This window comes from Triplophysa rosa, linkage group LG8, assembly GCF_024868665.1.
Source record: "Triplophysa rosa linkage group LG8, Trosa_1v2, whole genome shotgun sequence".
NCBI lineage: Eukaryota > Metazoa > Chordata > Actinopteri > Cypriniformes > Nemacheilidae > Triplophysa > Triplophysa rosa.
The window spans coordinates 17,993,352-18,013,038 of NC_079897.1; the positions used below are offsets into that span (position 1 = coordinate 17,993,352).

Genomic DNA, 19,687 nt, shown 5'->3' on the forward strand with positions numbered 1-19,687 from the left:
AAACCTTTTTCAACCAATCAGGGACCCTCTTTCTGACATACGTTTTCTATACCTCCCTCTTCCTCGACCCATTTTTAAACTCTCAGTTACTTTCATATGACTGAATGAGTTTGCAAGTTTCGTCTTTCGGAATGATCAGCAAGCTGGACAGGTATGTGAAAACAAAAAGTGATAGTGAGAGACAAGGGGGATTTTTTTTCTAGACCATTTACAGTATGTAAATCGACATTATGTCCAATGCAATAGAATACAAAAATATTTATGATGAGTTACAAACAGAGTTATATATTGATGCATTAATTCTGTTCATGCACTTAAATGATGTGTCTTTATTAGCACAGTGGTCTGCTTTTTGATTTTCTTTGGTTTCAGAAAGTGAAAATTGAAACTGATGGATATTATGAATGGTATGAGTGTTTGTGGGTGTGAGTAATCTCTGGTTTTAAATGCGCAGAGTTTGGAACAAAGTCAACCAATCACTGATGACTGCGGTTGTCTTGTTAGAGTTACATATACAAACTTATTAATTAAACTAATTTATATAAGTTCTGTTCATTATGGAAGTAAGGTCAACACTGACTATTATAAAATATTTTTAAAATGTTTTTATTTTGTTCATAATATGTTTTAAAATAACAAACTGAGTGCCAATAGGAAAAAATTTGAATTAGGATTAGACATTAACTCAATTTTATTAGTTCTATCATTCTTTCAGTTAAGGTTTTTTCTATTTATTTTCACCCAGCTGTCCTCAGATGTATGTGGTCAGCTCAGTTCCACTCAAGTTCACACAAGGGTCTCATCAGAGTTACCAGAAATGGTCCAAATACTTTTCTCTATTGAAATGATTTGCATATAAAGATATATAAGTAAATATACTTTACATTCCTTGAAAATATTACATTTTAATTATTTATTTATTTAACTTATCCTTATTTTGAGGATATTCCCATTAATATGCAAATTCTCTTCTGCAGTGAGTCCTGGCCAAAATGACACGTCCTGAAAGTTTTACATAAAATTAATTTAACAAATACATAAAATACAACAACATAAAACCTAAAGTGTATTTCCTTCTGGTTGGATTGTAAAACATATTTTTTATTTTAAGCCTACAACAAAGACCTACTGTATATTACATACTACAAAACATTCAACATGTCTGGGTCACCATGCATTGTTATGACAAACTACCCATATGAATAACAGAGTATGAAATTGTGTTGTAGTGTGCTCCTGACGCAGAAGAAGTTTAACTTTCACTATAAGAACGTGCGCTGGGCTCGTGGGAGAAATGAGACTTACCTTTGTTTTGTGGTGAAAAGACGCATTGGCCCTGATTCCCTGTCATTTGACTTTGGACACCTGCGCAATCGCTCAGGCTGCCATGTAGAGGTAAGAAAAATATAAACAGACAATGCAGCAAACAGATAAATAAAAAATGATAATGTTTATAAATTGGGGCTCTCTCACCCTATTTTTTAATCTGGGACTCCAATCCTATATCTTTTTTATTCTCCTGCTCCATTCACATCTCATGTAAAGCTGCTTTTCCTGCGTTACTTGGGTGTGCTGTGTCCTGGACTGTGGGGTTCGAGTGTAACCGGTGCGAGAATGTGTTACTCAGTGACCTGGTTCTGCTCCTGGTCGCCCTGCTCTGAATGCGCCAAGCACCTTGCCCACTTCCTGTCGCAGACGCCCAACCTGCGGCTCAGAATCTTCGTATCACGACTGTACTTCTGTGATGAAGAGGACAGCCAAGAGAGGGAAGGACTGCGAACCCTAAAGAGGGCAGGAGTGCAGATCTCGGTTATGACTTTTAAAGGTAAACAAGAGAGGAAAAGAGTAGGGATGCACCGAATGTTCGGCCACCGAATATATTCGGCCGAAAATAGCAAAAAACGCATGTTCGGTATTCGGCCGAATATGTGAAATGGCCGAATAATTTTACCGAACATGACTCGAGAAACGATCAACTAGCAACCAGCGCAGAGAGAGAGAGAGAGAGAGAGAGAGAGAGAAAGAGACGTGCGCTTTATTAATGCCGCAAACATTTTGGCAGTGTGTGTGTGGAGCATTTTAAGGTGTCAGAGAAAGACAAAGCACGGGACTTGCCGCACGGAAGTAAATTTCCGAATGAAAGCGTCTTTACCGGTCGGTAACTTGTGGCTATTTCAGACGGGAGCGGGCTGTCTGACAGTAGCCCCGCCGCTCGCGACATCCTTTGACATCATACAGTGGTCGCGCGCACACAGTTCCCTGTACTAAACAACTTGTCAAAGTATGTTCTGTGCATCCCGGCAACGAGTGCACCAGAGAACAGTCAGCTTTTGTGGGCGGAGTTTGCAGGAGAGACGTGAACTGATGTGGTTGTCAGTCAGCATCAGTCAGAATAGCTTGCGTTCGATGTTTTTTTTTCTTACAATCATTTTGCAACGTAGCCTATAATAATCCAACAGTTTTAGTTTATTCGTATTTTTAGTTTATAGGCCTAATGTGGAATGACACTTTTTAATGAACTGTTTTGTTGTAGGGGTACAGAGTAACTTACATTACATTCTTTTACCAGTCAGTTATAGGCCTAATTAATATAGGCTATTAAATTTTTTGTTTTAATGTATTTTGTTTTGCTCAATTTTATATTAAGTTGTATTGTATTTTATTGAAAAGCAAGACAAATTTTTAAAAGCAAATTTTGACTATTCAGTTTGTGCAATAGTGAAAAAATAGCTTAATAAATAGAAGAAATGCAAAAACCATATTCGGTGTTCGGTATTATTCGGCCTTCGGCCAAGTGTTTCACATCATGTTCGGCTTCGGCTTCGGCCAAGAATGTTAGATTCGGTGCATCCTAGCAGGACCTGGCGTTCGCTGAGCCTGGTGTCAATAACAGTTGTAATTTCAGTAACAAGGGCGTTTTCAGTTCTGACACTTACAGGATGTTTGCTTGAGTACGATTCCCTCTTATACAACAAAATCTCGGGTTAAAATTGTGGTTTTAATTCATGGCTCCTTTAATCAAATGAAGCAGAGATAAACCAGAGGTTGAATGACCAAAGAGAGTCAAAAAAGACTAAATATATTTTTGGTAAATTGAAATCTGAGTCTGTCTCACAAATTTTAATCTAAAATTGAACACACAGCAATTAAGTCACCTGAGCAAGAGATTTGGTTTGAAGGGGATACTCCAGAACCCCAGAATACTAGGGGAACAAAGATACATCAGTGAGGGAACATTTATGACCGTGGTATAGCATTCTCAAAATGCACAAGTTACCATATGTTTCTGAAAGTTAAATCTTAAACCGCAAGTTTTACAAAAACATATACCTGTATGTATGGGTAAAGTGTTGAAAAATGTGCTATGCACCTTAATTTAAATCTCACTTTCAGCAAATTCCTATGTCATAACGAAATACATAGAAATAGGCAACATTTTTTTTAGTTAAATATTATTTTTCACTTCAGAGAGAAAAGTAAAATGGGTACAAATGTTGCTTGGTTTAAAAGCATTTTTTTTACAGTTTTTTTTCTTCAAATGCAAACATTTTGAACTTTGAATTTGGTGTGATAATATTGCTTATAGTTAAGACTGACTTTTACCCCTGTAACATTCATCCCCAAAGTCCCACTAACCTGCTAATGATATAAATGTATAGCTTACTGATGAGGTTAAAATAATGTAGCACTTTAAGGTTAGGCTCAGGGTAAGTAACAGTTGTGGTTTTGTCTGAGACCATAAGATGAGACCCATTTCCAGACCAGTATGTTTTGAGACCCAGAGCAAGGCCGCATTTATGTGCTCTCAAGAGGTCTCAAGACCACAAGATCCAGCTCTGGTAACAAAGAATAACCACTGGTGCTGTGTATAGCTAGTATATAGTTAGTATATAGTTACTGCTGTTATACACTGTGATAATTTCATTCGTTTAATAATCAACAATTAAAAACACCTATATTAATCTGAATATTGTGTGGTGACATCACCCTGTGGTAGCAGTGTCTATGATGGTAATGGCTCTACTTTATGACAGGTGGGAAATATGATCAACTATTAAACATTCTTAACAGAGATCTGGTTCATTTTCAATTTAGCTGTTACCCTCATTTGACCTTATGCAACTGTATGACAAATAAACATATTTTGATACATACACATAATTATTCCTGCCCAGCTGTTGTTATAAAGTAATATGTTATAAAGTAATGCTATTTTAAAGTAACAGCTTTTATTTCATGTTGAGTGACATCTAACATTCACAATCACATTAATGCTATACACAGTACAATATCAGTACAATCCTAAATTCAAGTCAAAGATTCGCATCTCAGGTCAACAGCACCATTTTCATTCATCTCTTTTTATCTCAGTGTTCATCGATTTGAGAATCTCATGTGTGGTCATAGCCCAAGAAGAGTAAAACAGTCCCGCAGATCCTCAGTCTCACAAGGCTATAAGAAAAGTATTCATATTCATAAGGAGTCTATCACAAATACTACGGTTTTCTTGTTATAAATTGCTGCTAAGTTCAAAGTTGTTACCTGCAGAATCTCATTAAGTTTTCGAACCAGTCTGACAGAGTTTTCCTGAAGGCCATCCCAGGCTTTAAAACGTCTCTCTCTCCGTGCAACAAACGTTTGCCAGCAGTAGAAATAGTCTAAACAGAACAGAATGTGATAAGATCAAGTGTTACACACAATTCATTGCATGTCACACATATCAACAATAATATGATCCTTTACTCATTCCCTCTTTTCCTCGTCTTGTTTACCTTTAAAAGTCATAACCGAGATCTGCACTCCTGCCCTCTTTAGGGTTCGCAGTCCTTCCCTCTCTTGGCTGTCCTCTTCATCACAGAAGTACAGTCGTGATACGAAGATTCTGAGCCGCAGGTTGGGCGTCTGCGACAGGAAGTGGGCAAGGTGCTTGGCGCATTCAGAGCAGGGCGACCAGGAGCAGAACCAGGTCACTGAGTAACACATTCTCGCACCGGTTACACTCGAACCCCACAGTCCAGGACACAGCACACCCAAGTAACGCAGGAAAAGCAGCTTTACATGAGATGTGAATGGAGCAGGAGAATAAAAAAGATATAGGATTGGAGTCCCAGATAAAAAAAGAGGGTGAGAGAGCCCCAATTTATAAACATTATCATTTTTTATTTATCTGTTTGCTGCATTGTCTGTTTATATTTTTCTTACCTCTACATGGCAGCCTGAGCGATTGCGCAGGTGTCCAAAGTCAAATGACAGGGAATCAGGGCCAATGCGTCTTTTCACCACAAAACAAAGGTAAGTCTCATTTCTCCCACGAGCCCAGCGCACGTTCTTATAGTGAAAGTTAAACTTCTTCTGCGTCAGGAGCACACTACAACACAATTTCATACTCTGTTATTCATATGGGTAGTTTGTCATAACAATGCATGGTGACCCAGACATGTTGAATGTTTTGTAGTATGTAATATACAGTAGGTCTTTGTTGTAGGCTTAAAATAAAAAATATGTTTTACAGTCCAACCTGAAGGAAATACACTTTAGGTTTTATGTTGTTGTATTTTATGTATTTGTTAAATTAATTTTATGTAAAACTTTCAGGACGTGTCATTTTGGCCAGGACTCACTGCAGAAGAGAATTTGCATATTAATGGGAATATCCTCAAAATAAGGATAAGTTAAATAAATAAATAATTAAAATGTAATATTTTCAAGGAATGTAAAGTATATTTACTTATATATCTTTATATGCAAATCATTTCAATAGAGAAAAGTATTTGGACCATTTCTGGTAACTCTGATGAGACCCTTGTGTGAACTTGAGTGGAACTGAGCTGACCACATACATCTGAGGACAGCTGGGTGAAAATAAATAGAAAAAACCTTAACTGAAAGAATGATAGAACTAATAAAATTGAGTTAATGTCTAATCCTAATTCAAATTTTTTCCTATTGGCACTCAGTTTGTTATTTTAAAACATATTATGAACAAAATAAAAACATTTTAAAAATATTTTATAATAGTCAGTGTTGACCTTACTTCCATAATGAACAGAACTTATATAAATTAGTTTAATTAATAAGTTTGTATATGTAACTCTAACAAGACAACCGCAGTCATCAGTGATTGGTTGACTTTGTTCCAAACTCTGCGCATTTAAAACCAGAGATTACTCACACCCACAAACACTCATACCATTCATAATATCCATCAGTTTCAATTTTCACTTTCTGAAACCAAAGAAAATCAAAAAGCAGACCACTGTGCTAATAAAGACACATCATTTAAGTGCATGAACAGAATTAATGCATCAATATATAACTCTGTTTGTAACTCATCATAAATATTTTTGTATTCTATTGCATTGGACATAATGTCGATTTACATACTGTAAATGGTCTAGAAAAAAAATCCCCCTTGTCTCTCACTATCACTTTTTGTTTTCACATACCTGTCCAGCTTGCTGATCATTCCGAAAGACGAAACTTGCAAACTCATTCAGTCATATGAAAGTAACTGAGAGTTTAAAAATGGGTCGAGGAAGAGGGAGGTATAGAAAACGTATGTCAGAAAGAGGGTCCCTGATTGGTTGAAAAAGGTTTTCAAACATATTTGGGAGGGCATAGGTGCATTTAAACAGAGACACAACTGAATAATCTGTGTAATTAGCGAGTGATATTTAAGGAGATATGTAAAAGAGTTACAATCGTAGTTACCGGGGAAAAACTGTTTTTTATCTTATATTTTTGGCTATACATCTATTCATCAAAGGGTTAAACTGTTAAGTCATCTACACTCTTAAAAAAGATGCTTCAAACGGTTCTCCGATGCCATCGAAGAACCTTTTGGTTCCATAAAGAACCTTTAACATCTGAAGAACCTTTATGTTTCACAAAAGGTTCTTTGTGGTGAAAAAAAGGTTCTTAAGATTATAAAAAAAGTATGAATGGTTCTTTGTGGAACCAAAAACGGTTCTTCTATGGCATCGCTGTGAAGAACATTTTAAGCACCTTTATTTTTAAGAGTGTATAAGATAATTAAAAGGACAGTTTAGACAGAATTTACAGCTTTCTTGTAGCTCAGTGGAAAGAGCATGGTGCTAACAACGCCAAGGTCGTGGGTTCGATCCCAGGGGATTGCACATACTTAGAAACAAATGTATAGGATAATGCAATGTAAGTCACTTATCCAAAGCGTCTGCCAAATGCATAAATGTAAATGGTTGGCTGACAGGATGCACTGTAAAAAAATGCAGCTGGGACGCCAGAAGTATTCTGTAAAATAAGCGTTTTTTTTACTGTAAAATTACATGGTTTCCTCAATTTTTCTTGTAAATTTGCAGTCTTTTCTGTAATTTGTAATTAATTTTTGACCGCATTTTAAAAATAGGCTGTAAAAATGCAGTAAAAAAATGAACATTTCTGGCAGCACCAGAAATATACCGTAAGAAAAAAACGTTTTTACATGTTAATTACATGTTTTCCTATTTTTCGTGTAAATTTGCTGCCTTTTTTGTAATTTGATGGTTTTTGACCGTATTTCAAAAATACATGAAAAATCTGTAAAAAAATAACAGTAAAATTCTGTAAAATGAAGGTTTTTTTACAGTGTGGGTTCATTTCTTATTTAGTAACTGTATTGTACAATAGCACCAGTAGTCTCCTGAGCTGTTGACGTGCTTCATAACCTTTTAACTCCAGAATGTGCGTCAGAAAACGCTGCCAACAGCACAACCAAAGCGAGTTGGAAATTTCCAGATCTCTTGCACCCAGTCAGGGAACCTCCACTTCATTTTTCCCACACAATCCTAAAAAACAAGCAAATACTCCCATACACCTTCTCTTTTTTGCTCAGATTTTCTCCACGCTCACCCTTTCCACTCATTTAGTTCTTCCCACAGGGACCCAAAAGCTGGTTTTACTACAGGAGGTCTCCAAAATCCTCAGAGGCTCTGACACCTTTCCAGAGGGTTTTTCCAAAAAGCCAATTAACCCACACGTATACTGTATGCACGCACAGCGAAACACACAGGTAGCGCGAGGGCCCTGCGCCAAAAGCAAGCCCAGCAAATCCGCCCAGTCACGAAAGGCGAGTACTCCGTTCACACACACATTTAATGCACGCTTATTAATTTGCGGTCGTCTGCAACTGTCTTTGACTTTTCCCTGGTTTCTTTTAAGTTGGCATCCTGTGTTTGTCTGTCTCCAGTCACTATATTTCACCCTTTCATGCACTCTGTGGCCAGGGAAATCACCGCTCTCCACTGAGCTCCTTCTTGTGCGTGTGTGTGTGAACGTGTATGTCTGAATTCGAACATCTGGAAGAGATCTGTCTGCTCCCATGATTTACCTTCCGACCATAAGTCTTTCTGAGGTCTTACCGCATTGCACTATGTGTGTATAACATGGGAAAACAGAGAAAGGATAAAGGAAAGAATACATGTCCTGCTCCTGTTACAGCTAGTTCTCATTATTTTTTGCTGCTGTTTGCTTCAATGTGTAATGTCAAGGGGGAACTTGATATTTTCGTTCAGTGAGAGAGTTTGTGCTCTTTCATTTTAGTACATCACGTCAAATAGATCAGCTTGAATTAACTTAATATTTGCTTACTGCTACAGGTGACCCAAGGCCCACTTTTCACTCTCGCTTAGACGAAGACGACCACCACATTGTATCAAGGGGCACAACACAAATCATTGAGTATACAGGAAACGTCAAGTCATATTTTCCGAAACCCACCCTCCCACATACACACGCACTAATACACACACAGAGGACTCCATCGTGCAGACAACTTCAACCACAGGTCCAAACACACTTACTTTCCAGAGTCATGAACTCACATCTGTTTCCTTGTGACAATAATAGTCCCACATCAGTTAGGGGGCTTAGTAGCAGGTGTTTAATTGCCTGAGCGCCTCTGTGCATTAAAACAAAGGTCCTTGACAACAAACTGGCCACTGTGACTTGCAAAAACTACAAAGAGAAGATGAAGCAACTCATTAGTTGACTAACACGCGTTCAGCTCACGAAAACCATGGCTTCTGAAATGCATAAAACAGGTTTTTACATTACACATGTGTGTACTTTACACACTCGATTGAAAAAAGGGTTCTCAAACACTGCATTCATTAGTTGATTCATTTCTTTACCTCGGTGTGAGTATATTAGAGAGGTTTGATCAGATGTAAAATGTGTCAGGTAACGACTCAAGTCATCCTGAAAGCAGCTTTTAAACCTAAACATGCATAAAATTGTGTGAAAGTGAATACTACTAAATGAATACTACACGCCTACAGTACATAATCTGCATGTTTTATCATCTTCTTACTTCAATAAACAATTTGGATGTAATTGTCAGGTCTATACAATAGTCAAAGGTTTTACCTAAGCGAACCCAAAACGTGACGGTGCAGCTTTGTGCTGCAGGTGAGAATCTCCCCAACCACACAGTAAACTGTACAAACATCCGCTGGTAAATGAGAGCAGTAGGTGCTGTTGGGTAGTAGTGTGAGTGGTTAAGGTATCGACTGTTTTAAGCAAACCACACAGCGCAAACTGCTCGCCGTTTCGAACACGCTGAGCATCACCAAACTGTCTCCACCCACACAGAACGTACAGCATGCAGAACTGAACTGTAGATCCATTTTGCAATGTGTTTTCAGCAAATTTAAAGCAATCAGACTTGATATGAATTGAACTTAAATTCACATAGAAACAATAGTTTGCTACAGATGGCACAGAGAAATAGCAAAGCAGAAAAGTAATTGGAAAACAAACATTTAAATGTTCGCATTTCAATCGTTCATATTAGACTTTGAGTTTTAAAAACACTGTTTATGCGAAAATTAAAAACAAGAGACAAAACTGTAGTGCAATACTTTTATTTTTACCTTAAAAAGCTTATTCCTCAATAGTCAAGGGAAACATACAAAATATATCACTCATTTTTAAATACCACACAATAAATAAGATAAATAAATAAGGTAAACACACAAGAATGAAAGAAAATCATTCACTCTCTTCATCCCGTTTTCTTAAAAAACATACAGTTTCTTTAAAAGCAATTAGAATAATAGCCAAAAAAGTCAGTCAACTGCTTATTTTTTCAGTCACTTTCTGTCACGGCTCAGCTAACATCTTGTTAAACCCAGAGATGAAATCTGCAACATTCAACATCTTAAAATATTCTTGCAGAACAATATACTTATAAATATATACATTATGATTTCACCTATTGTGGCAAAGTCAGAACGTTAACTGACTTTTTTAACCATGGTCTAAAATTCACAGGAAAAGAGATATGAACATACAAAATACCAACTGGTGCAATTATGAATGTGAAGAATCTTCAGTAGCTAAAATCAAGACTTAAATTTTGTTTTAATGACAGATCCTTACAGATCCTTAACAAACACTTTGGTTAAAGGAAAGCCCATCCAACCCTTCTCTGGCTCTTCATAATCATCTTCCTCCTCTCCCTCAATCCCCGAAGTCTCACCCTGCAGACGATAACCCAGCCTCCTAAAGAAAGCCTCGCCCACTTTGGAAGGAAAGGGCACGTGGGCATAGACCCGATATATGCCACTCTGCTTTACTTTAGATTCCAGCCCCTGAACCAGCAATCTGCCCAGTCCCTCTCTACGGTACCAGCATTGGACCACCAACCTGCAGATCCGACATACCCCATCCCGACTCCAACCGTCTCTTGCCACACACCCCATAATCTCTCCATCAGACTCTGCCACCCAGATCTCTCCAGCAACCCTCGCTCTCTCCTTCAGATCATCCTCATCCACCTGCTCTCTCTCAGTGATCTTCTCTTTCTCTTTGGCTTTTTTGCGCCGCCTGGTTTTCTCTTGGTTGGGGGTTTGTTTGGCTCTTCCTGAGTGAGGATTGGGCAGTTCTGGTTCTGTGTCTGCTTGGTAACTGCTACCCACATAGTCCCAATATGGCTTGCTGGAGCCCAGGATGCCCACAGATCGTGGGATGGTGAGTTTAAGGTAGACGATGAGAACGAAAACAGGAATGATGAAAGCCAAGACGAAAGAGTGCAGCACGAAGCGGAGGATGGAGGAGAGAGTGGCCAGCATGAGGAGAGCAAGCGGACGGGTGAGAAGGTGAAGAATCAGACGGTTCTCGGTTCCCTCACAGCCCTCCTGTATTAACAGAAAAGACGCATCAGAATTAAAATGACATTAGATCCATAAACGACACAGTAAACATAAGAAGTTATAAGTGATAAAAACTGAGAAAAATAAAGAAAAATTAGGAAATATTTTTGTTAATGTTAAATGGGCCAAGACAAGATCTCACCTTGACCAGATTCTTCACAGATTCAATGTCCTTCTCCTGCATCCGCCGCAGGACTACATCACCAAGGTCCAATCTACCCATTTCACATCCCTTTAGAAAGAGATAATATCATCATATAATCCGACATTTTATATTAGCAGAATCACGCGAGATTTTGATATAATTTGCTGCGCTTTTAGTTGCAAACACATTTTACACAGCAGTCACACGGCACTGGGAACATGCGAATGAGGACTAAAACACCAAATGAATACGTGCTTAATAAAGTATATAGTTTATAATGAAGTAAAAGCAATAAACGGTCAGAAGTAACGTTAAATAATATTATTGTAAAGAGTTTCCGTCTTATATAAGACACGTGATACTGGTCAAACGTTTGTGGAAATTAAACAATTAATAATCATAGTAGGCTGATATTGTCTTCTTGTTTCAGGCTTTGCAGCCGATCAGTTAGTTATCTGGTATATTTGTAGCATGTTCTACCGTTAGCTTCCGACCCCCTCATGCTCCTTTTAGATCCTTATATGGTAAACGCCGCCTTCTTCAAAGCTTAAACTATAGCTATACTATACCGAGCATGCGTGACTTACTTACCTTATTATTCAGCGACCCAGTAAATTTAAAGGAAGGTAAAGCAGGGATGTCTTTGTAGCCGATGTTACAACGTTTGAAGGAATATAGCATTCAGCGCAATCTCTTCCCACATGGAATGTAGTTTTAGCCCTACATGAATACGACCCTACGCAAGTTACGTAATGTGGAAGCGCGTGTAGAGGTTTAATGCTACGTTCCAGACAGCTCGGATTTAAGATATACCTCAACCCAGAAATCATTTTTGGAACAGCTCGGTTTTACTGTTAAATAAATACGTTTAATGTTACTAAATCATTAGTAAAATAATGTTACTAAATATTTTAATGTTCCTAAATACAGAGGTTATTTCAGGGTTTGAGGTGGGAACTCTCCTAAATCCGAGTTGCCTGGAACGCCGAATAAGATTTCCACGATAGAACGCATGCGCACTGGATGCACTTTACCTTATGTGGCAGCATACGAACAGAGCCCCGTAATCTTATCTTGTAAATACCTACATCAATAATAATAAAGTCATATGTAACGCATGAAATGCAGTTCTAAATAATGTAAGATATTAAGTAAATAATAATATATTTTATTAAGAGATGCATTAAACAGCAAACACAAATAATGACATTCATACTGTACCTATTTTTATTGGTAACTGTCTCGTAATTATCTAGTACCAATATTAAGAATAAAAACAAACAGTACACATATATACAAAAGTTAACTTTATACAGCTGTAAATAGTTTCACAATAGTTTATACATTTTCTTCAGTGCACCCTGGCTGTACAAGACAACCAGGCATTTCCTTCAATCAGAAACAATTATTTTTAAATGAACTGTATTTTATGATTGTGGTTCATTGAACAGCTCCCTGTAGGGGCCAGGTGAACAACTGTTACTTTCAAGCAATATGCTTTATCCCCCAAAATGCAGTCTACAGGGAAAAACAGCTGATTACAAAGACACTGTGTTCTTAAGAAGTCTACTTGTGCAAAGGAAAGTCTATTAATTGATGTAGAATCCAAGATTCCTGTAGGTCCTGTGTTGGTCCTACAGCTACAACACTGTTAAACACAGATAACTGTTAAAACGCATTAGAATGTCAACCGTTACTTGACATGATTTCTGTATGATAATGATGCAGTGAACAAATAATTTATTTTATACTCTGCCCTAAGTTCCAATTAGTCCCATCTCAGAAGACGATACGCTCTCACCCTCAGAAATTTTCAGCCCCTCTGATGTCAATTGCTCTTGTGCGTCATTAGCTTGCTTTTCCTCATTTCCTTCCACTAAAGTGTGTCCTACTTCCATTCCACTCTCTCCCAAACTGCTGGTGCTAACTTCAATTATAACAATTCCCTCTCCTCCCTCTAGCTGAAAGACTCCCTCCATAGGTCCAGAGTTTGACCCAACAGCTCCCTTAAAACTGGCTCTTGCTTCAGAGCTGTCGTCCACTCCCTCAATTAATGCAATCATTTGAACGCTGTCTCCAGGACCTGTGCTTTCATGCATTTTTGTTTCATCACTCAGCTCAAAGACCACATCTTGCCCATCCAGAGGCACCAAGGCTTGAGCAGGATGGCAGGGCAGGCTTAGATCTTCACCTGGATCTCCTATGAAGCCCGAACTTGACTGAATGTCATCCTCACCCTGTGGCTCAGTTTGGAAATGAAGTACAAATGATTTCTCAACACCTCCATGAGCATCAACATTTCCATGCCCTCCGGTTTGTCCTGCCCACTCTTGGAGTAAGTTAAGAGAGACCATTTCACCCTTATCTTTACCTTCATCTCCCTCATGTTCTGCCTCTGTCTGAAAACGAAGCACATATGACTTCTCTCCTCCCTCACTATTCCCTCCATCTACTTGCTGCCCCTCACCTTCGATCTGTAAAACATATGATCTCCCTGCATCACTGCCTCCCTTGACCTCCATCCCATCCCGTTGTTCACCATCATCCGTATCTTTCTTTAAACACAGAACAAAGTGCTCCCTTGAGATTTCATTGACAGGTTTCTCCCCAACTAGAACACTCTTGGGATCACCTCTCAGGATGGTTGAACTGTCAGTTGGTGTAGAATTTGGGGTTACTGATATAATGTCCAAGGCAGAGATGGAAGGGCTTTCAGGTACTTGACCAGAGCTGAAAGGTAAAACAGATGGTGGATCACCAGCCTTCAGCTGCTGGAACGCCACTGTTGAGGAAGCAACAGGAGTGGGAATGAAAATTGTTGTAGATGTGGAAGACGAATCTGATGACTTTACTGGTTGCTTGACTAGAACAGCAGGAGGAGGCTTTTGGGTAACAGCGTTGGTCCTCCGTCCACGTCTAGTGCTTCCTTTCCTGGTACGACTAAGGCTGCCTAAAATGGGACGAACAATTGTTGATGTACTTTGGGGCTGGGCAGGGATGAGGGAAGCATTATTATTGGCCAAAATAAATCTCTGTTGTGCCTGAACTGGTTGAAATGGCCGGATCTGAGTATGGTTAGGGGCCAAAACTTGGGGCAATGCTGGAAAGGTCTGCACCAAGGGGAGAGTTTGTGGTTCTGATGGTGTGGGAATAGTGTTTGTATTGGATGCTGTGGGGACCAGGATCAGGCTAGGCTGGTTTCCATTGCTGGACTGGCACTGAAGCAGCAAGAAATTTTGTGTTTGTGGGGGTGGTGGAGGAGGAGGGGGTGGGGCTGGCTGTGTTGGTGTGGGATTAGACAGCGGGATCAGCTGCAGTCCTGAAGTAGTCTGGATCATGAAGTAATTCTGTGATGTGTTAGGAGGTATGTCTAGATTTGGGGGTGAAACAATTAATGTGGAATTACTATCAGTGGAAAACAGTGAGGTAAGCCCTCCAGGGACATTCATGTTTAAGCTCAACATTGATGCTTCTGAAGCAACACCACCTTTAGCCACCTTTCCCGCCTCCTTTGTACACACCACTGCGCCTCCCGAAGTATGAGTCCTCAAGTGCCTCTGCAGGTAGGACAGCATGACAAACTCTTTTCCGCAGTGTTGGCACTTGAAGTCCTTGCGTGAGGAGTGTGTGCGTACGTGCAGCTGCAGATTGGATGAGTGTGTAAAGCTCTTTTTGCACTGGGAGCACTGGAAAGGCCTTTCTCCAGAGTGTGTCCTTTCGTGCTGTTTGAGGTTGGAGGTCTGAGAGAAGGATTTACCGCACACCGAGCAAGCATGGGGCCGTAGACCAGAATGGAGCTGACTGTGGCGACGGAGACAGCTGGTGTTCTTGAAAGACTTGCCACATTCCTGACATACATATGGACGCTCACCTGTGTGCTGGCGAAGATGGTACTGGTAGTGTGAGCTCCACTTAAATGTCAGCGGACAGTAGGGGCATTGAAAAGCCCGGACCCCTGTGTGGACCTAGAGGAGTTGAGAGCAACTGTTGAGATGTTTTTCAATTTATTTAGATTTACAGATGATTTAGAAGACATGCCTGAATTTGATGAAATTACAACAATTTATCAGCTGTAAATACAACAAAGCACTGACTTAAGAATAAGTATATTGTAAGTATATTATAACACAGCGCTCATTAAGAAGCAATCAAAACAATCTGTAAATCAGCCCTGTTTACCCGTTGGTGTATGGAAAGCAGTGATGACCTTTTGAAGCTCTTGCCACACTCTGTGCATCTATATGGCCTCTCACCAGTGTGGTCTCTCATGTGGTACCTAAGTCCTGATGAGCCTTTAAATGATTTCCCACATTCAGAGCAGCGATATGGCCTCTCTATCAGGAACAGAAACAGATTCAGAAAAACACCCTTGAGGATCGAGAAACAGAGAATTAATGCTTTGGAACAAATGTAAACCTGAACGTAAAACAAGGAACTGTAAAAAAAATCCAGGTTTTATGTAGTTTTCAGTGAGATTTTCTTAGATAACCTAACAAATAGTTAAAGCTCACAGCAACATGTGCTTACCATTATTTGAAGCAGATGTCTTGCTGCTGCCACCTCTCTTGCTTCCCTTTCCTGATGCTTTGGCAGCTGGCTTCACAGCTTGCCTCTCTCCCTCCTCAGTCACAGCAATTAAACTGACATGGATCTCTCTCTCTCCATCTCCTTTCTTTGAGGAGGGCAGTGGCAGTGAAAGAGAGGGACAGACGATCTCTGCCTCCGCCTCAGCGAGCAGTCTCTGCTCAGGCGTGTGGGAGTGCTGGTGGGTGAGCAGAGAAGAGAGCAGCGGGAAGGATCGATCACACGCTGAGCAGCTGAATTGAGAGCGGGACTCAGACAGAACAAGAGGATGGGACTTGAGAAGAAAAAATTAGATTAGATTACTGCTTTTGTTTTTGAATTCATTAAGATATCCCAACCAAATAATACTCTGTACACCAAAACAGTACACATAATAACACGGTTATTTCTATTGCCCTCACCTGTGCCATGTGTCTTGTCAGTCCACTGCTGGTCTTGAAACTCTTACCACAATATGCACATTCTATTTTGGATTGTGAGCTTGGCGCATTGGAAACAGAGGATATCTGACTCACAGATGCAGTAAAGCTCTGCAGAAGATCATACTGAGCTTGCCCCTCATTTCTTACCCCATCCAGACCAAGTAACTCTGTCCCCTGCCCATCATCTGCAACTGTGGTTGTTTCAACAACCTCCTCAAAGTCTGCCAATAATGGTGTGGCCCCCACCAGCGAGACACCACCCCCTTCAGTTTCTGTGCTATTTTCTGTCGCAACCCCTCCGTCACCTCCTGACCCCAGGCTATCTAGGTGTAGAGCCTGATGCTCCTCAAGATGATTTTGTGTTGAAAATGTCTCATTACAGCTGCCACAGCTAAACAGCAAGACATTAGTGCCAGTGCCCATCTTGCTCATGTGCATATTCTCTGTGCCTATGGAGGAAGTGGGTGTGAGGGTAAGCTGGGGCAGGAGGTTTTGATTGGTCATGCCTGAGGTAGCGAGTGAGGTTGCATTGTGAGACAGGAACACCTGCCCGACTCCACCATCCTGTCCACCTACGAGGCCGACCATTTCAGAAAGGGTCATTCCAACGGTGTTCAAATCTTCTGTCAGCACCACCTCCACCTGTGTAGGAGCTGACCCTGAGCCCGCCCCTCCAGCTTTTCCAGCACCCTTCCTCTTTCCTTCTACATGAGAGATGCGATGCAGTGCCAAGTTGGATGAATGCGTAAAGCTTCGCCCGCATTCTCCGCAGACATACGGACGTTCGCCCGTGTGTATGCGCATGTGCTGCCGCAGATTAGTAGACTGACTGAAGGCTTTATTGCAGACATCACAGACATAAGGCTTGAAGCCTAGGTGTACATTTTTATGGCGACGCAGACTGCTGGAGTTCTTGAAGGCTTTGGAGCAGCTGTCACACGGGTATGGACATTCACCCGTGTGCTGGCGGAGGTGATATTGGTAGTGTGAGCTCCATTTGAAGGTCAAAGGGCAGTAAGAACACTGGAAAGTGCGAAGACCTGTATGCACACTGCGATGAATCTGGATAAATAAACCATCAATTGCCAGTTACATTTACGGCATTTAAAATTGGACTGAGATTTTTTTTACTGATCTTAAAAACCTTTCATCTGAATATTTAGCGATATATATTTAAAGATATAATTGTGCCAACAAAACAAATGTATCTTTCTCTCAAACGTTTTTTTGGTTTTCAACCATCATATGTGGTTTTATTCTACAGTGACCCTGTTTGTGATGGGAATGTCATACCTGTAAAAGAGAGGACCGCTTGAATGCTTTACCACAGTCATCACACTTGTAGGGCTTCTCTCCAGAATGAGACCTTAAATAGCACACAAATGAGTTTAGGAATGTGCTATATAGGAAATTATAAAGAAAATATTTATTATTAGTCTACTTATGTGAATACTGACTGAAACTGACAAATCGTTTTCACAATAACCTTGGGATGAAAGAACGGTAATATCGAACACGACATAATCAAGCCATAACAAGTTGAAATGCATTATGTCAATAACAAAGTACATGAGAGGAACAACGTGTGAGCTCTGGTGATATGGGTAAGCAAAGCAGAATCACATTTCTGTATTGTTATTTGGGTTTTGTTACCAAGTGTGTCAACTTATAGCCAGAGAAAGCTGATCACTCACCTCTGGTGGTAAAGCAGGGCAGAAGAGCCCTTGAAGGCCTTGGGACAGATGTTACAGCGATATGGTCTCTCATTGTTATGACTCCTCTGATGATGTGCAAGTCTAGAGGACCACTTAAAACTCTTTCCACAGTCTAAACATTGAAATGGGTGCTCTGGAGTTTGAGTCACTGTTGATGGTGTCACAAAATCACCTGTGAGCACAACTGTTCCTGATTCTTTCTCCTCTTCTTCTCGCTTCTCTCCATCCTCCTCGCCGTCCTCCACTGGTGGGAGGAGAGAAGGAAAGGGAGACAGGGAGGAGGATGTCTGCGAAGGTAGGAGGTCAGTTTGCACCACCAGAGTAGCAACAGTGTTGGCCATTACACCCGGTGAGAGATGATGGACAGTAGCAGGGGTCTCAGTTTTCTTGTTGTTTTGCTGTAATCATGGCAGATGGAGCCATTGCTGATGCTTGGTGGAGTTTAGCCCAGTTTTCAGCCAAATAATTATATCTGGGGCACAAAGTCTTCTTTCCTCTTCTAAGTTAAAAGAGCTGTAATAATGCATTTAATTGTTACAACACGCGTGTAAATAAATGTAAAAGCATGCAGAATGTTTAGCATATATTCTGTATACAGTAAGATTCAAAATTCTGTGATTCAAAGTCCAACTTAAATCTGCAAATAAAGTTTATTTATTTTTAAGGCAAAACAAAGCAAGGCTATGATGTTAATAAGAAATATCTAAGATTCTGGACTATTTCTAGGTCAATAAACAAATCGTATGTCAAAGCAAATCTTGCATGTTAGCTTAATTGTACAAAAGGTACAAAAGCACACAGAATGTGGTTCTTCTACAAATCATGCTGGTATAATATAATTGATTAAAAATTATTATTATTAATATTAGAAGAACAAAATTGATAAATTGATTTTAGGTGAAATTATATCAACTTATTATTATTTACTTATTGCAGTAAGGCATATACATTCAAATAAATAAATATCAGTATATAGAGGCATTTTCTATTGCAATAACTATTATAAATTTACCCCACTAGTAAATAAAACCAACATAACGTTGACCCACCTTTCCCTTTAAATATTCTCCTCCTCCTTTTGCCTCACTACCCCTCCCTCTCTCGCGATCTATCTGTGTTCCAGTCTTCTTGTGTCAGCGTAACGTTAATTTAAAAAACGAAGACAAACAGCTTCAAACGTCCAAATCGCACCCACCATTTAGTTTAAATACAAAATTATAGATAACTGTTTTATCGGTTGATTGTTGATTTATTTGTGTTGTCAGGAACCGGCCTTCTGGGATCCATTTCAGTCCCTGTCTGCGTTCTTCAAGCGTCGAATTATTTGTCGGAAATAGTGCATTTTTCAATGCATTTGTTAGTCCTTCTGTTCAATGTTGTCAAATGAGCGATTTTGATTTTGTGATAAAAGGCCAAAGTCCGCAGTGATAGTCCACACAACCTTAACAATAATCTAGAGCACAAACTAACCAGCAGTCGTCCGTGTGCGACCGCCTCTCAGTAAAGTCTGCTGCTATTGGTTCATTCTGGTCCCCTGTTGAATCGTTCTATTGGTCAAAGAAATGACTGCGAGAAACATTTGATTAAAACATGTATAGATTACGCTCCGTTTGGTCAAAATCAACGAGAAAAAAACTGTTAAGTTTTCATACA

General features: G+C 39.7%; 4 protein-coding genes across 6 annotated transcripts; 1 reads left to right on the forward strand and 3 right to left on the reverse strand.

Moving 5' to 3' along the window:
- The first annotated feature begins 118 nt into the window (after window positions 1-118).
- On the forward strand, window positions 119-2,819 carry LOC130558597 (single-stranded DNA cytosine deaminase-like). The gene is made up of 3 exons (XM_057341098.1): window positions 119-151; window positions 1,230-1,395; window positions 1,546-2,819. Exons 1-3 carry the CDS (start codon window positions 132-134, stop codon window positions 1,930-1,932), a joined length of 573 nt encoding a protein of 190 aa, XP_057197081.1. The 5' UTR covers window positions 119-131; the 3' UTR covers window positions 1,933-2,819.
- A 1,399-nt stretch (window positions 2,820-4,218) lies between these two features.
- On the reverse strand, window positions 4,219-6,479 carry LOC130558596 (single-stranded DNA cytosine deaminase-like). Its single transcript, XM_057341097.1, has 5 exons — window positions 6,447-6,479; window positions 5,203-5,368; window positions 4,773-5,052; window positions 4,543-4,658; window positions 4,219-4,452 (listed from the first exon to the last, which is right to left on the reverse strand). Exons 1-5 carry the CDS (start codon window positions 6,464-6,466, stop codon window positions 4,402-4,404), a joined length of 633 nt encoding a protein of 210 aa, XP_057197080.1. The 5' UTR covers window positions 6,467-6,479; the 3' UTR covers window positions 4,219-4,401.
- A 3,389-nt stretch (window positions 6,480-9,868) lies between these two features.
- Window positions 9,869-12,264, reverse strand: LOC130558480 (probable N-acetyltransferase 14). 2 transcript variants are annotated; one of them, XM_057340908.1, is made up of 3 exons: window positions 11,905-12,264; window positions 11,311-11,400; window positions 9,869-11,153 (listed from the first exon to the last, which is right to left on the reverse strand). In XM_057340908.1, exons 1-3 carry the CDS (start codon window positions 11,992-11,994, stop codon window positions 10,392-10,394), a joined length of 942 nt encoding a protein of 313 aa, XP_057196891.1. In that variant the 5' UTR covers window positions 11,995-12,264; the 3' UTR covers window positions 9,869-10,391. The 2 variants fall into 2 exon arrangements, with proteins under 2 accessions (XP_057196891.1, XP_057196892.1); XM_057340909.1 differs by lacking the exon at window positions 11,905-12,264 and adding an exon at window positions 11,794-11,816.
- A 206-nt stretch (window positions 12,265-12,470) lies between these two features.
- znf628 (zinc finger protein 628) lies at window positions 12,471-19,530 on the reverse strand. Of its 2 annotated transcripts, none has more exons than XM_057340816.1 (7): window positions 19,230-19,530; window positions 18,014-18,547; window positions 17,613-17,685; window positions 16,299-17,381; window positions 15,841-16,171; window positions 15,493-15,647; window positions 12,471-15,278 (listed from the first exon to the last, which is right to left on the reverse strand). In XM_057340816.1, exons 2-7 carry the CDS (start codon window positions 18,373-18,375, stop codon window positions 13,071-13,073), a joined length of 4,212 nt encoding a protein of 1,403 aa, XP_057196799.1. In that variant the 5' UTR covers window positions 18,376-18,547; window positions 19,230-19,530; the 3' UTR covers window positions 12,471-13,070. The 2 variants fall into 2 exon arrangements, with proteins under 2 accessions (XP_057196799.1, XP_057196798.1); XM_057340815.1 differs by having other exon boundaries at window positions 19,084-19,530.
- Between the last annotated feature and the right edge of the window lie 157 nt (window positions 19,531-19,687).

Bases quoted from the DNA above. Each gene is read 5' to 3' on its own strand.
- LOC130558597 (XM_057341098.1), top strand. From the start codon at position 132: ATGATCAGCAAGCTGGACAG. The intron at 152-1,229 runs GTATGTGAAAAC...ATTGTGTTGTAG, and splicing joins ATGATCAGCAAGCTGGACAG to TGTGCTCCTGACGCAGAAGA. The intron at 1,396-1,545 runs GTAAGAAAAATA...TCTCATGTAAAG, and splicing joins GCTCAGGCTGCCATGTAGAG to CTGCTTTTCCTGCGTTACTT.
- LOC130558596 (XM_057341097.1), bottom strand. From the start codon at position 6,466: ATGATCAGCAAGCTGGACAG. The intron at 5,053-5,202 runs GTAAGAAAAATA...TCTCATGTAAAG, and splicing joins GCTCAGGCTGCCATGTAGAG to CTGCTTTTCCTGCGTTACTT. The intron at 4,453-4,542 runs GTAACAACTTTG...CTTTTCTTATAG, and splicing joins AACTTAATGAGATTCTGCAG to CCTTGTGAGACTGAGGATCT.
- LOC130558480 (XM_057340908.1), bottom strand. From the start codon at position 11,994: ATGCTATATTCCTTCAAACGTTGTAACATCGGCTACAAAGACATCCCT. The intron at 11,401-11,904 runs GTAAGTAAGTCA...CTCTTTCTAAAG, and splicing joins CTGGGTCGCTGAATAATAAG to GGATGTGAAATGGGTAGATT. The intron at 11,154-11,310 runs GTGAGATCTTGT...CTGTTAATACAG, and splicing joins CTGTGAAGAATCTGGTCAAG to GAGGGCTGTGAGGGAACCGA.
- znf628 (XM_057340816.1), bottom strand. From the start codon at position 18,375: ATGGCCAACACTGTTGCTACTCTGGTGGTGCAAACTGACCTCCTACCT. The intron at 17,382-17,612 runs GTATGACATTCC...TTATTTATCCAG, and splicing joins AGCGGTCCTCTCTTTTACAG to ATTCATCGCAGTGTGCATAC. The intron at 15,648-15,840 runs GTAAGCACATGT...TGTTCCTGATAG, and splicing joins GACATCTGCTTCAAATAATG to AGAGGCCATATCGCTGCTCT.